The sequence below is a fragment of the Diabrotica undecimpunctata genome, chromosome 4 (genome assembly GCF_040954645.1).
Source record: "Diabrotica undecimpunctata isolate CICGRU chromosome 4, icDiaUnde3, whole genome shotgun sequence".
Lineage (NCBI taxonomy): Eukaryota > Metazoa > Arthropoda > Insecta > Coleoptera > Chrysomelidae > Diabrotica > Diabrotica undecimpunctata.
In genome coordinates this window covers 46,073,245-46,088,148 of record NC_092806.1, presented here as the reverse complement: position 1 = coordinate 46,088,148, position 14,904 = coordinate 46,073,245, and the positions used below count along the sequence as shown (strand labels likewise).

The following is a 14,904-nucleotide window of genomic DNA, read 5'->3' as shown; positions in this document are numbered from 1 at the left end:
AAAGTATTCAGAAAACAACCGACATTCAGACTCAGTTTAATCTCTAATGGTAGTATGTAGGAGGCACTTACATGTAAAAACATTGCCGGCAGCATAAATACCCCACCACTAAATATTTATTTCTTGTTTGGTCATAAGCTGAGCGGCGCGCTCAGTACGCGAACAACGGTGGAAAGAATTTGTTGTGTTTTAGTCGTGCTGTGTGGTGTACGTCACCACGGAGATATAGTTGTACTACCTGCGAGGAGAATGGAAATAAACCTGGTTGTCCTAAAGGTGATCAAGTTTATCTTGGAAAAGATTATATAACAAAATACGCTGTTCATTCACAGCGAAAAACCAGTCGCACCACACGTAGGCGCAACATAGTTACTCGTCTACCAGGTGTAAACCAATTGAATGCTGGAAATTGTTTTTCTCTGACGAAATGATTTGTGCAACATACCAATACGTATTTAATAAAAATGCGCAACCAGTTTTCTCGTGAAAGGGATGCAGTATGTACCAATAGTGATAAAATTAGAGCACTACTTGGTTTGTTGTACTTAGCTGGTATTTTCAAAGCTTCTCATGTAAATCTGGACGATCTTTGGGCTATAAATGGAACAGCTCCTGAATGTTTTCGGACAGTCATGCCAAAGAAGGGATTTTATATGCTCCTTCGTGCACTACGCTTTGACGGTATCCAGTCCAGAGCAGAACGACGAAAGCATGACAAACTTGCGCCCATTAGAAAAGTTTTCGAGGAGTTTTTGGAGAAAAGTGCATGGCTTGCTATACAGTTGGAATGTATTGCTGCATTGACGAGATGCTTGAAGGTTTTCGGGGAAAATGTAGTTTTCGTCAATATATACTCAGTAAGCCGGCAAAATATGGGATAAAAATGTTCGCACTTGTTGATTCGCGAACTTTTTATACAGCAAAGTTGGAAATATATGCTGGAAAAAGCAGCCAGAAGGCCCCTTTGAGATAGATAATAGTGTGGTTAAACGTATGATAGAACCAATTGACTTGCTACATAATTACAGGACAACTCTAGTAGGAACCCTGAGAAAGAATAAACCACAGATTCCTTCTCTTTTTGTAGCTACAAAAGGAAGACCACTAAACCGCAGCATTTTTGGTTATAATAAAGACTGTCTTTTACTATCATACGTCCCCAAGAAAAACAAAAATGTTCGGATTTTATCAACGTTTCATAATGATGACACAATTGATGAAGAAACGGATGAAAACTTTGGTCACTTAAAGTCTTTTTTTCATTGATGATAGTACAGATCCCATCAGACCCCACCTGATAAGTCGTGCATCAATAAAAACATTGCCAATATTATTACCAATTCAAATAAGATGCCAAGTAAGTCTTCCTGATGAAGAAACTTCAGTAGCGACCGCAGAAACTAAAGATAGAGTCAAATGTTTTTACTGTCTTCGAAGTAAAAAATAGAAAAACCACTTCAAGGTGTGCAGATTGTTCAAAACCTATTTGTGGTGAACATATAATTACAAAATGTCAAGTATGCCACAATAAATGCTATGAGAGTGAATAAAGTATTTACATTTCTTTTATGTTATACAATTTTTTCTATATGTATTATTTCATTAATAAAAAGTACACACATTCATGTTATTTATCACTAATAAAATTTTTAAACAACCAGCAACCGACTATCTTCTATCTTCTACGGCACTACAGCCCAAAATAAGCCTTGGCCTCCTTTATTTTTTGCCTCCACCCTTGTCTGTCTGTGGCTGCTCTTCTCCATACACGGACTCCTAAAAGTGCTTGTGCGTCGCTGCTTACTGTGTCTTCCCAGCGCTTTCTTGGCTTTCCAACTGGTCTCTTTCCCTGCATTCTGGCGTTCAGTGCTCGTTTTGGTAGCCTATCCTCTCCCATTCGTATCACATGTCCGGCCCATTGCAATCTTTGTATTCTAATGAAGTCTGACAGGGGTGTTTCCTTATACAGTTGATAGAGCTCGTTGTTATATCGAATTCTGAAGATTCCGTTTTCCCTCACAGGTCCTAGTATTCTCCTCAGTACTTTTCTTTCGAATGTGTCGAGTTTGTTTTTGGATGTTTCTTTCAGGACCCATGCTTCGCTGCCATAACATGCTATTGGCCGAATTAAAGTTTTATAGATTCTCATCTTTGTATTTCGGTGGACACTTTTAGACCGAAATATATGGGAGAGGGCAAAATAAGCTTCGTTTGCCTGCGTTATCCTTTTTCGTATTTCTCCATCCTCTGCTCCATCGGCATATATTTCTACTCCCAGGTATGTAAACTTTCCAACCGTTTCAATGTCATCTTCATGCATAATGTTTTGTGGGATTATATTTCTTCTCGTCTGTACCATTATTTTTGTTTTTTCTGTGTTAATTTCCAGACCTAGCCTTTTCGTTTGTGTTTTTAACTCTGCGTATGCTTCCTGTGCTCCTGTTGATGTTCTACTCATAATATTAATATCATCGGCGTAGGCAGCCAATTGAACCGTTTTATTGGTCAGTAGGTTTTCTCGTCCAGTTTGCATTTGCCTAACCGCATACTCCAGTGCCAGGTTAAACAATGTTGGTGCCAGCCCATCTCCCTGCTTTAGTCCCTGCGAGATTTTGAAAAAGTCTGTCCGGTTGTTTTGTATTCGTACACATGCCTGAGTTTCATCCATTGTGGCTTTAATGAGTCTAATCAGCTTATGTGGTATTGCTAATTCTGCCAATATATAGTATAGTCTGTCCCTTTTGACTGAATCGTATGCCTGTTTGAAGTCTACAAACACGTTGTGAACATCAATGTCGTGTTCCCACGATTTGCTCAAGACCTGCTTGACTGTAAATATTTGATCCATTGTCGATCTTCCCCGTCTGAAGCCCGTCTGATATTCTCCAATAATATTTTCTGCTAGTGGTTGGAGTCGCTGGTTTATAATATACGTGAGGACTTTATACGCTGTACATAGTGGAGAAATTCCACGGTAGTTTTTGCACTGGAGTTTGTCTCCTTTTTTATAGATTGGGCATACTATACTTTTCTTCCATTCGTCGGGTATTTTCTCTTCTTGCCATATTTCTTTGATAAGCGCGTGGATATGACTTAATAGGTGGTTGCCACCTACCTTATACAGTTCTGCTGGAATCTCGTCAACTCCCGGGGCTTTATTGTTTTTCTGGGCCTTAATAGCTTCGAGAACTTCCTCTATGGTTGGAGCTTCTACTTCAACTTCGTTCTCTTCTACATGGTTCGTACCCATTTCATCTTCCATATCTACTTGTGTTCCAAGTAGGGTCTGAAAATAATGCTTCCAGGTTTCTGTGACTTTCTGTTGGTCACTGATTATTTGCCCACTTTCATCTTTGCATAGGCTTGTTTGAGGTTTATATCCACTTTTTATCTTTTTTAGGTATTCGTAAGCTCCTCTAGTTTCGTTTTTTTTTGAAATTTTGTTCCATTTCTTCTATTTGTCCATTTTCATAAGCTCTCTTTTTGTTTCTGCATATCTTGTCTGCTTTCCGTCTTGCGACTTCAAATGATGTTCGTCTTTCCCGTGTTCTTCTTGTTATGTACATTTTGTGCGCTTCGTTTCTTTCTTCTATCGCTTGCCTGCACTCGTCATAAAACCATGTTCCTCTTCTCTTCTTTTTCTTGTTTCCCACGGTGGACGCTGCTGCTGTCAGCACTGCTGTTTTGATATTATTCCATTTGCTCTCTATGGAGTGCAGTTCTTGTGTCCTTAGCTCATTTGTGACTTCTTGCTCGAACTTCTCTCTACATTCCTGAGTCTTCAGTTTTTCCAGGTCTAGTTTGTTTGTTCTTTGTTGTCTTTCGTTTCTTTCTCTGTTAACTCTGCACCTAAATTTGGTTTGCAGTAAAAGATGGTCTGATCCACAGCATGCTCCTCGTCGTGTTCTCACATCAGAGATACTACTGGCTGCCCTTTTGTCTATCATCACATGGTCAATTTGATTGGTTGTGGTTCCATCTGGTGAGATCCACGTCATTTTGTGTATGTCTTTATGTGGGAAGCATGTGGAGCTTATAACCATGTTTTTACTGGTGGCAAAATTTATCAAAAACTCCCCATTCTCGCTTGTTTCATTGTGCAGTGAGTGTTTTCCTGTTGTGCCATAGAACTGCGGTTCCTTGCCTATTTTGGCATTCATATCACCCATTATAACCTTAATGTCATTTTTTGGCGCGTTGTCATATACTATCTCCAGCTGTTGATAGAAGCTTTCCTTTGTATGTTGCTCTTGTTCATCTGTTGGGCAGTAGATGTTTATCATAGTAAGGTTGAAGAAGTGGGTGCGAATTCTTAGTTTGCATATCCTTTCATTCACTGCCTGGAAGTCTATGATTTTTGACTTAAAAACATTATCTACCACAAATGCAACTCCACATTCTTTGATTCCTTGTTCTTTGCCACTATATAGAATTGTGTGCGTTTTGGTGTCCCTGACACCTTTCCCCAGCCATCTTGTCTCCTGAAGAGCAGTGATCATAAGATTATATCTTTTTAGTTCTTGTAGAAGTGCAGTTTGAGCTCCTGGTCTATTTAGCGTCCTCACATTCCAACTTCCAAATGCATAGTCCATGTTTCGTAGCTTTAGTCGTTTCCGAAAGTTCCCCTTGTTCCGAGGCAAATGTTTAGGTTTCATAACAGTGTGTTTTTCCGGGAGTGGGTTGTTAGCCCACTGCCCAACCTTCCTCCTTTACCCGGGCTTAGGACCGGCAATGGTGACTCCTGAGCTACTCAATCCACCCATTAGTCACCACAGGCGGAGACAGCAACCGACTAAGTTTCTTTAATTATTGAATATCCTAATAAAATATAATTAAATGAGAAGAAAATGGCGACTGAGCGCAACGCTCATAGGCGAATAATCGCGTCCTGATAAGATAATAATTTCCTGATAAGCAACAATGACGGGTTAAAAGCTTTCATGAAAAACTACAATATTTACCTCTGAAAAATCCAGAAATTCCTCCATACCGATAGACCGTTCGCATAGCCTCCACCATTCCACTTGTAGCTTGGGTCTGCTGAGTATTCAAAAGTGTTTTACAGACATCTAAGGGTGTAGTGATGGCTGCGGCTACTCCTCCTGCCAGCGCTCCGCTTATCATATGCGCCGTCGGATTATGTACCTGTTCTTTATTGATTATTCTTTGTGATAATTCGTATACCGAAAATTGGATACTCTGGAAAGGTACGTTCATAGTGAGTTGTGTTGTATACGACCTGTAAAATGCTCTGGGTCCTTCTAATTTGTATATATTTATAGCACACCTTAAAGCTGATGTGTATGGAGAATTTATCATTTGCATCCTTTGTTTCACAACTGCAAAAAATAAAATGATTTAGCATAAAAATACAATCCGGCAAAGGTGGAATGGAAATATAGAAAGCGCGTCAAAGTCTCTCCATAACATATTTACTGAATCATAAAACTTCTGTTACAATAAATTTCGGTTGAGTTTACCGAAAGTACAAGCTGAATATAGCCGCAAATGTCAAAAATATTTCGGTTTGGCAGTGTTGGCATGTTTTTATAATGCATATGTGTATGCTTCAAATATAAAGAGATAAAGCTTTTAAAAAGTACATTTTGATTATACTATTTTATGAATTCTGCAGTTTTTAATTTATATGAAGCAGTAACGAGTAAATATTTGTCTCTTTCGAGATTAATTGTAAACATCTATTGTAATCTGGCAACTACTGATTTGAGGATTGCCAAATCTATACCCTAATCTATCAAATTGTAATTGCTAAAAAAATTTCTATTAATTAACTGCAATTAATCTACAAAGAAACAAATATTTACTCATTGTTGTTTTATATAAATCAAAAATTGCAGAATTCATAACATAATATAAACAAAAATGTACTTTTCTAAAGCTTTATCTTTTTATATTTGAAGCATACAGCATCTACATTATAAAAACATGCCAACACTGCTATACCGAAATTTTATGTTCCATGTTTGACATTTGCGGCTATAATCAGCTTGTACTTTCGGTAAACTCAACCTAAATTTCTGTTACACAAAGGTACCAGGTACCAGTTGACTGTTTTTACGACGTTTCAATGACGTAATTATTATAAATTGAAGAGGAGCGCCATTTCGTACCATTTTAAGTGGGACCATATAGCTAATAATATCTTAATTTCTTTTCACCGGCGACTACAAAAATTATCAGTTTCAGCACCTTTTAATATTCATTTCAATTACAAATAATTATCGCAGTTTATTGTCTAAACAATAAAACTTGAATTAAACTTTTTCGGTTTTTGGCCTAAGCTACCTGTTGCCAGTTCTGACATCTAGATAGGGCAATTTTGTTAATAACGTGACTGAATCTCATGAAAAAGCTACGAACAGATTAGTTCAGTTAGCCATAACATTATTAATTTAAGATATATTGTTCAGCAAATAAGATGCCGCTACTGTTTAACTAATGATAATAATTGAAATGAATCATTTAACTTTTGGGTATAAACTGGTAATTTTTCAAATTAGGTATTTATTACTTGCCACACAATACAAATTTAATATTACCTCACAAAATAGCAAACGTCCTCCATTTTTAACAAAGTCAATTAAGGGTTATATAAGCAATGAATAGGTGTCTTAATTTAGTTCCTAGATATTTATTGGTTTCAGTGTTATGATACAGGAAATAAGCTAAGCTTATAAAAAAAAAATCCTGTCCGACAAGGATGGTCCAGGAAAGTCGCAAAACCAACTCTTGGTGGTGTACTGAACTGGTACACCTTAAGAAGACAGCAAGAACAGCTTTTAATAGATCAAAACATACCAAACTCAAATTATCAATAAAACCTCTGAAGAACGTCAGCAGACAAAAACAAAAAGCTGCTTGGAGAAATCAAAGATTTCCGGACAGCTTTCTATAAAAAGTGCTTTTAAAATGTCTACATCGACATATTAACGAAGGAAGATGGAAGCAAAACTTCGAACCTTTGCGAAAGTGCTGAGATCCTGATGAAAACAAAGTTCCCCGGCTCTAGCGCTTCAACAGCACCAAACTGGACGGAAGAAACAATTATACCCGCACGGTTCTTTCGCCGGAACAATGATTAGTGAGCAAATTGTAACTAAGATGGGAAATATCGTGCTTCACACCTTTCAAGTCACCAGGACCTTACGGCATATATCCAGCCCTAGTAAGTACTCCAGTAAATGACCGTTTTGGATTGAAATTTTCCGCGTCATGACAGATTTGCTTGAAAATTTGGATTTAGGCTCATCTTACCCTTACTTTACTTTTGGACTTGAGCCAAGTAAAAAAATGAAACACTTTTCTAGGAAAACTCATCAAAACTTTTTGAAAAAAAAAAAGGTTTATTTTTGTATTTTTGTAGCATCAAAACTAAGCTAGTTATGCTCAAAATAAAATTGGTCCCTTTTTTGGTAAAAACATCGTGAAGATCACCCCCTAATTAGCACCACAAATAAAATTAATAGTTATCGCTTTACAATTTTCTTTATGTATTGTTTATTTAAGCTGTAAGTTTGTCCGGTTCAAAGTGCTTATTTTTGTAAAAATTTGGTATTAAAGTAAAATTTTTTTTTAAATAATTTTAAATAATAAAAAGTATTAGTGATACGCAAAATCTTGAAGAGTAAAAAAATAAGTTATGTTGTTTAATGTTACTTATTAAAAGATTATTTGAATAAATTACCCGCTTTAATTTACAATTATATGATTGTTTTATAATAGAGGTAGTTTTCAGCCCTAAAAAATAAAAAGCCACCGACGGCACAAGTCTAAAACTGAAGTGGAGGGTGAGTAGAACCTAAATCCAAATTTTCATGCAATTCGAGCGTTTGATAAACCCACATTCCCAACCATCTCCTAACTGCTCAATATCAGGAATGTCACTTTGGCCGTGAGCGAATGGATTTTCAGTATGCTCTCTAATAGGAGCGTAGCCACAGGCGATATCACCACTCCTGTGGAAACAGTTCTAGACATCCGGATTGACCAAGTCAGTAGCAACGGGTTCTACACAATAGCTTATGCAGACGACATTGCTGTCCTGCAAAGCGGTAAATTTGAGTACACACTATGTGAAAGTTCTCAGACTAATAGAAACATGGTGCAAGGAACACTCACGGGCTTAATACCCACAACGATTCTAAAATGCAGTCTAAACTTTTCTGAAGAGGTGAATTACCTTGGCATTATGCTTGACATGAAGTTAACATGGAACTCTCACTTAGATGGTAGAGTTAAAAGAGTATCTACTGCCTATGCATGAGCAGTGTCGACGAACGGTCGGATGCATCTGGGGTCTTACGCCCAGGGTGATTGCCTGAATCAACACAACTGTCATTACGCCAATGCTAACTTACAGTGCTATTACTTTTGGGGTACCAAAAGTGCTACAGTCAACAGCGATCAACAAACTAAACCATATTTAGCGGATGGCTTGCCTAAATATATCAGGTTCCATGAAACAAGACGCTGGTGACAATGATGCGACTGAGTTCAGCGGGTGCCAATCTTGATGTAGAAATGAGGCAATTGAAAACTCGTTTCTGGCGGGGAGAGCTGGATTCGCTACCCTGCTACAGACAGACTACGACTCAATTAAACCTACGTTTGTTTTGACAAACCCGACACAATCAAAACAAGACAGCATAGGGAGTCAAACATGGACCAGAAATTTTTAGAATGGAGACCTAGACTCGATACGTATCATAATGGAGGATGTCCTCCAATAAGATGGTCGGACGATATCAAGTGCATTCAGCACAAGCAGAATTTAACATTCGTATGTTCAACAGTGGACTCAAAAAGGCTACTGATGATGATATTTATTTATTTATAATTATCTTTAGTTTTGAATCAGAGTTAACTGTTGCATCTTATGTCGCCCATGATGATGTTCAAAAGAAGTGGAAGTAATTGCACGGAGATATCGGTTCCACTTATTATTATTTCTCTTTTTTATTTTATACATATTTTATGTTTAGACTGGGATTTGTTTAAGGTATAATAATATATTTAATATAGCCCATAATAAATACTACTTATAACAAATCATAATCCGACGCCTATGGGGGTATGAGGGATGAATGTGCATCAGCAGATGTCAAGCGGTCTAATGTGTTTATACGATCCAAGAAGTGTTTTGTTATCTGATACACAAACTTAGATAAAATAGATACAGTAGTTTTGTTAGTTAGTCAGTTAGTTTTAGAGATTAGTGTTTGATTTATTCAGTAGCAAATATTCAGAGAAAATGTGTCACAAATGTGGAGTACGATCTTTGAACAAAAAACGAGCATTAACAACACTAATTAGGCAATTAATTGAATTAAAATAAATTACCCGGTACTAAAGAAATATAACATGCAATTACGATATGGCTTACATGATAATGTAACCTAAAAGGACCAGTATACAGTAAAAATGGTATATGGATAAGTATATCTTGGATGCAAAATTCAATACCTTCAATAAAGAAACACACATATTTATCCATGAATATAAATTTCTTGTAGCAAAAACCCTAAAAACCCCCGAGAAAAAGTAAATTCATGCTATATACTATATACTCTATATAATAACTTAAAACTAAAAATGTATAATAAAAAATATATTGCTATTTGAAATATTTCCAAATAATGTAATGCATTATCTAAATAATACACGGATACTTCTAATTGTGATAGTTTGGACTCGAATTGTGTTTCATACCAGTTTTTAAATTGTACTGAATTGTCAATAAAAGTATGCTTATCTTTTGATATCCTATGCAAACAAATCTAACAAAATAATTGTACTACTATGTACTTGAATTGACTAGATTAAATAATAAATGCTTTTAAAAATAACAAGAACTTATGAAATAATGTCGGTTAAAAAAATCGTCAAATCATGATTTTTGAAGTGTTTGAAAGTGAACATAGGATTTGTTTTAATTCAGAAACTTATCTTAAAAACTATCAGCCATAAGTCATTATCATTTTAAATATTATCAGGTCACATACCCGACAGCTAAGATGAAGATAAAGATAAGAAGTTTGAGATGTAGTGAAATTCGTAGCAAATATTCAGAGAAAATGTGTTACAAACGTGGAGTACGATCTTTGAACAAAAAACTAATTGGGCAATTAACTGAATTAAAATAAATTACCCGGTACTAAGGAAATATAACATGCAATTACGACATGGCTTACATGATAATATAACCTAAAAAGACCACTATAACCTAAAAAAGACCCCTTTTTCTAAAAAGACCACTATACATTAAAAATGGTACATGGATAAGTATATCTTGACTGCAAAATTTTTCGAATGATTTTGTCTATTATTCAGATATCAGTAGGGAATATCCATAAATTACGTCGTAAAGCGTCGTTTACAGTTGAGGCCCTCTCTCATGTCGACGTCGCAATTACAACTGTTTTCAGTAATTTTTTTTTTTAAATTCAATGTTATTTCTGGATTTTTTAAAATTAACTGTAAAACTGTATTTAGGAATGTATCATAAGAGATAGTAAACAATTATATTTATAGAGACAATAGAGACAAATTGAAATACACCAAACGACGTCAGATGTTCACTCATGTCCCATCACTCACGTTCTGTCGTATACCATCGTAACAAGCAAAGTCCCCCCTTCCCCTTCTCTACTACGTAGTTTATGGATGTAGCCTAACACAATTAAAATAGACCCGCTAGTAGCCAATATTCGAAAACCATAGAGAATGTTCAAAAGCAGGATACTTAATGAAAGTAGGTCAAGAAAGAGTCATTTAACACTAGAAGCGCGACCGTTCCAATTTTGACCCATTTCGAAATTCATCTCTGTGCAGTAAATATACTATAGCTTGCTATAGCCTTAAATTTTTATGACATTTTGTGAATTATCTGGTATATTACATACACAAAACTATATATCTACTATGATAACTAATTTTTTCTTTTTTTACGAAAATACCTTAAAGCGCGGATGGGTCATCCTTGACCCAGCTATCTATATTAGTATAAATTATTTACAATTGATACATACTAATTTATATTGGAATAGGGGTTTACTACTTATAACTAATGGCAATAGAATGAGAATGTCGAAATACATAATACCGTCTGAATGGAGGGGATACCATACTTACGTTCGCTAGATCGTCCATCGCATCTAGATCTCGCGTCGATCCGTTCAGTCAAGTTTGAACTAGTGAAGTGGTAGTACGTCTTTTTTTACTTTTATTGACTACATATAAATTATCGTGACCATGAATAATCGGTCTTTGACTCATCAACAAGTTGTTGATGCAATGAATGAGATTTTAGAAGGCGAAGTATTATACTCTTCATCTGATGAAGAGTGGCCACAACCAGCCCAAGTTGATTCTACGTCCGATGACGACACGGAATCGATAGTGCCTCAGTCTGAGAGTAACGTTGTTGAAGGTGTGTTATATGTTCTTATGTGATAAGATGATGAAACTATTTCGTACTTTTATGTATTTTGTCGTTCTGATGTAGAATGTATTTTTTCCTTCAGTGAATAACGACAACCTATCCGCAGAAAGCAGAGGACGTGGTCGACGAAGCAGACGTAGAAGTCGACGTGACAGTAGTCAACCACCGGTCAGAGCAGAAGGATGTAATTATGATGTTCTTTCTCAAATTCCTGTTGGCTCAGAAATTATAGCTCCCGATGGTACACTTTGGAAGATAGAAGCATTGTATAATGCATCTGCTGGTAGAAGAGCACATCAAAACGTGTTCAAAGATATTTCCGGGCCTACACCATATGCCAAACGTCGTGCCGGTGAAACGTGTAACAGTGCTTGGCGACTTCTTATTGACAATAAAATTTTAAAACATATCACCGACTGTACTATTCAAGAAGCACGCCGAGTTCATTCAAACACTTGGTCTCTAACAATAGAAGAGTTAGAAGCATTTATAGCTATAATATATGTACGAGGAGCCATGGGTGCTAAAGGTATAGATTTGGATTCGCTGTGGTCCCAGAAGTGGGGCAATGCTTTTGTAAAAGCGGCAATGTTACGTGACAAATTTCGAAAAATAATGAAATATTTAAGATTCGATGTCAGGTCTACACGATCGCAAAGACTGAAAGACGACAAGTTTGCATTAGTGTCGGAAATTTGGTACAATTTCATTGCAAATTCACAGAGCAGCTACGTTCCAGGACCATACATCACTGTCGATGAGCAACTGTTTCCATCGAAATGTAGGTGTAGGTTTACTGAGTTTATTGCTTCAAAACCCGATAAATATGGTCAAAAATTCTGGATGGCCGTGGACAAAGACACAAACTACATTGTCAACGCCTTTCGGTATTTAGGGAAAGACGAAGCGAGACCAAATAACGGGCGCCTCGGTGATTATGTGGTAAAAATGTTGATGCAACCATATTTAAAAAAAAAGGAAGAAATGTTACGTGTGACAATTTCTTCACGTCACTATCACTGGCTTAATTTTTGAAAGCGAATAGTATTAGTCTCCTTCGTGAAAGCTCGACGTGAAATCCCGGCTTGTGTAAAGTACGCGAAAGAAAATTTATACAGTACAATACTTCTAAAGACAGGTGATATCGCATTAACCGTTTATCAGGCCAAAAGCAACAAAAATGTGGTCATGCTTAGTACAATGCACTCGGGTGTACAAATTGCATCCACTGAGAAAAAGAAACCTGATACTATTAAATTTTATAATGAGACAAAATATGGTGTTGATGTAGTGGACCAAATGGCACGCAAGTATTCAGTGAAAGCATCGTTTAGGCGTTGGCCACTTCACACAATTTACAAATTACTAGACTTAGCTGGAATAAATGCCTGGATCTTATATAAATCATTGAATAAATCGCAACTAAGTCGCAGAAATTATATTCTAAAGCTGGGAGAAGAACTCTCAGAAAAATACGCAGGGACTAGAGCTGCTGTCAAACGAACTGTCATCCCAGATGAAATCGATGAACCTCAAAAAAAAACGAACACGTTGTGAAATCAAATCAGAGTGCTCTGGAAACAAATCATTTGTAAAATGCCACAAGTGTAAAACAACAGTCTGTAAAAAATGCACTTCCACACAATATTTTGTATGTTCATTATGTAGGTAAAAGAGCACTATCTAGTAATGTTTTATATTAGATTTTCACTTTGTTTATTACTATTATTAATTATCAAATAAATATATGATATTTTGTTTTAAGTTTCCTTTTACATTTTCGACGGGTCAAAAATGACCCGTTCGCGCTTATAGGAGTGACAGTAATGTCAGCGCTTCTAGTGTTAAAGAAATATGGTACGGTGTATATCCAAGAATGAAATAAACTGATATATAAAAATAATGATGACTTTAAATATTGGTCACTCTTAGTTTATGAAATAAATGTAATCAATGGAAGGCTTTGTTGATAATATATGAAATGCGTCAGCTAAATCAAGCTTAATAACCTACAGATTACAGAATGATGATAGGAACAATTTTTTTTATGGTTAGACAATCTAAAACTGGGAGGTTTATCTTTGATACGCTGTGACAACTTGGGAATGATCATAAATACATGAACAGCATTATATTGTTACGCCTGATTGGAAGATAGTAAAAGGAAAACACGATAGAAATGTAGCATATCGGACACCTGCAAAATGTTTAGATTCCCAATAATCTTAAATTATTGGAAACCAGTATAATTGTCTCACGAATGTTTGATACAAGGCTTAAAACCTAATACTATGCTATGAAAGACAAACTACAGTGGGGTGTTCTTGCAATCGGGTACTAAAAAGTATCGTCCCTACCATTTCCAACTATCGAATGTGAAAAGTGGTACTTTTCAGTAGAGGAAGATAACTCTTTTTTAGAGGATCCTAAATCAGCGCCTTGACAAATGAAAAAATTTTTATGTTTTTTATATTTAATGTTTAATTCTTGTTAGATTTATAACAAAATTGAACTGCTTACCGTTTTTGCCTTTCCAGAAAATCACATTCGTTACTTTGCTTTTTGTGTTAATCAACGATTTGTTTTGGTCCAATGTTTCAAAATTGCGAATGTGGCATTTTCGACAGTTCATATTGGGTCTAATTTTAACACATTCATATTCTTAATTGAAAAGGAGGAAAATTAAAATAATTTTAATGTTCTTACAAAGTTTATTACAAATAATTTAATTAAACATTTAAGTTGTAGGATAAAATGGGACAATTAATGTAATTAGAAACGTAAAAAACATAAAAGTTAAAAATAATCACAAAAATTTAATTGTGGAACTTCACGTCCTGTAAGTAATATCTCAAGTACTCAGTCATGACCCTCAATTGTTGTAAAATAATGGTAAATTAAAGTTTTAAATTTTGAATTAAACGTTATCATTGTCTTCAGTTGCGTCAGGTTCTGGAAGACAATCTCTGGCAGTACTAGATATTGGTAAAGATTGGTAATATTGGTGGTATGGCCGAGGTATTAAGTTTTGTTCACATAGTGACAAGAGGTTTTTTTTGTTCGCATCCGTGATTGGGAGCCTTTCTTCGTATGCTTTAACGGGGTTTATACTATGTTGTTTGCCTCTTTTTTGTTTGGTTTCAAGAGATAAAAAGTTTCCGTCAATTAGTCTTCATGAAAAGTTTGTTATTTTTATTTTTCCGATACTGGTACCATATACCATCACTATATTTAAAATTAGTATTTCCATTACTTGTTTGGGCTTCATCTTTTACTTCATTTTCTTTTTCATATTGTTTTTGCTTGTTCTTTGGTTTTATTTTATTTTCTAATGCAAATGTCACTCTTCTTTGGTGTTAAAATATAAGAAGTCGTAATGACGTAGGTATGTCACTTCAAACGGGCAAGGCTTAGTTCGTGCAAATCTTATGATTTGTGCCCAT

The 14,904-nt window shown here is 35.8% G+C and overlaps 1 protein-coding gene across 4 annotated transcripts in view; it reads right to left on the bottom strand.

The window, feature by feature from the left end:
* Nucleotides 1–14,904, bottom strand: part of mfrn (mitochondrial iron transporter mitoferrin) — a 92,871-nt gene that overhangs the window by 27,686 nt on the left and 50,281 nt on the right. For all 4 annotated transcript variants that reach the window (XR_011950629.1, XM_072529401.1, XM_072529402.1 and 1 more), the window contains exon 4: nt 4,962–5,339. Coding sequence is in view for 3 of the 4 variants with exons in the window: in XM_072529401.1 (XP_072385502.1) it covers nt 4,962–5,339 (378 nt within the window). In the remaining variant the exon portion in view is untranslated. The remainder of the gene's footprint in view (nt 1–4,961; nt 5,340–14,904) is intronic.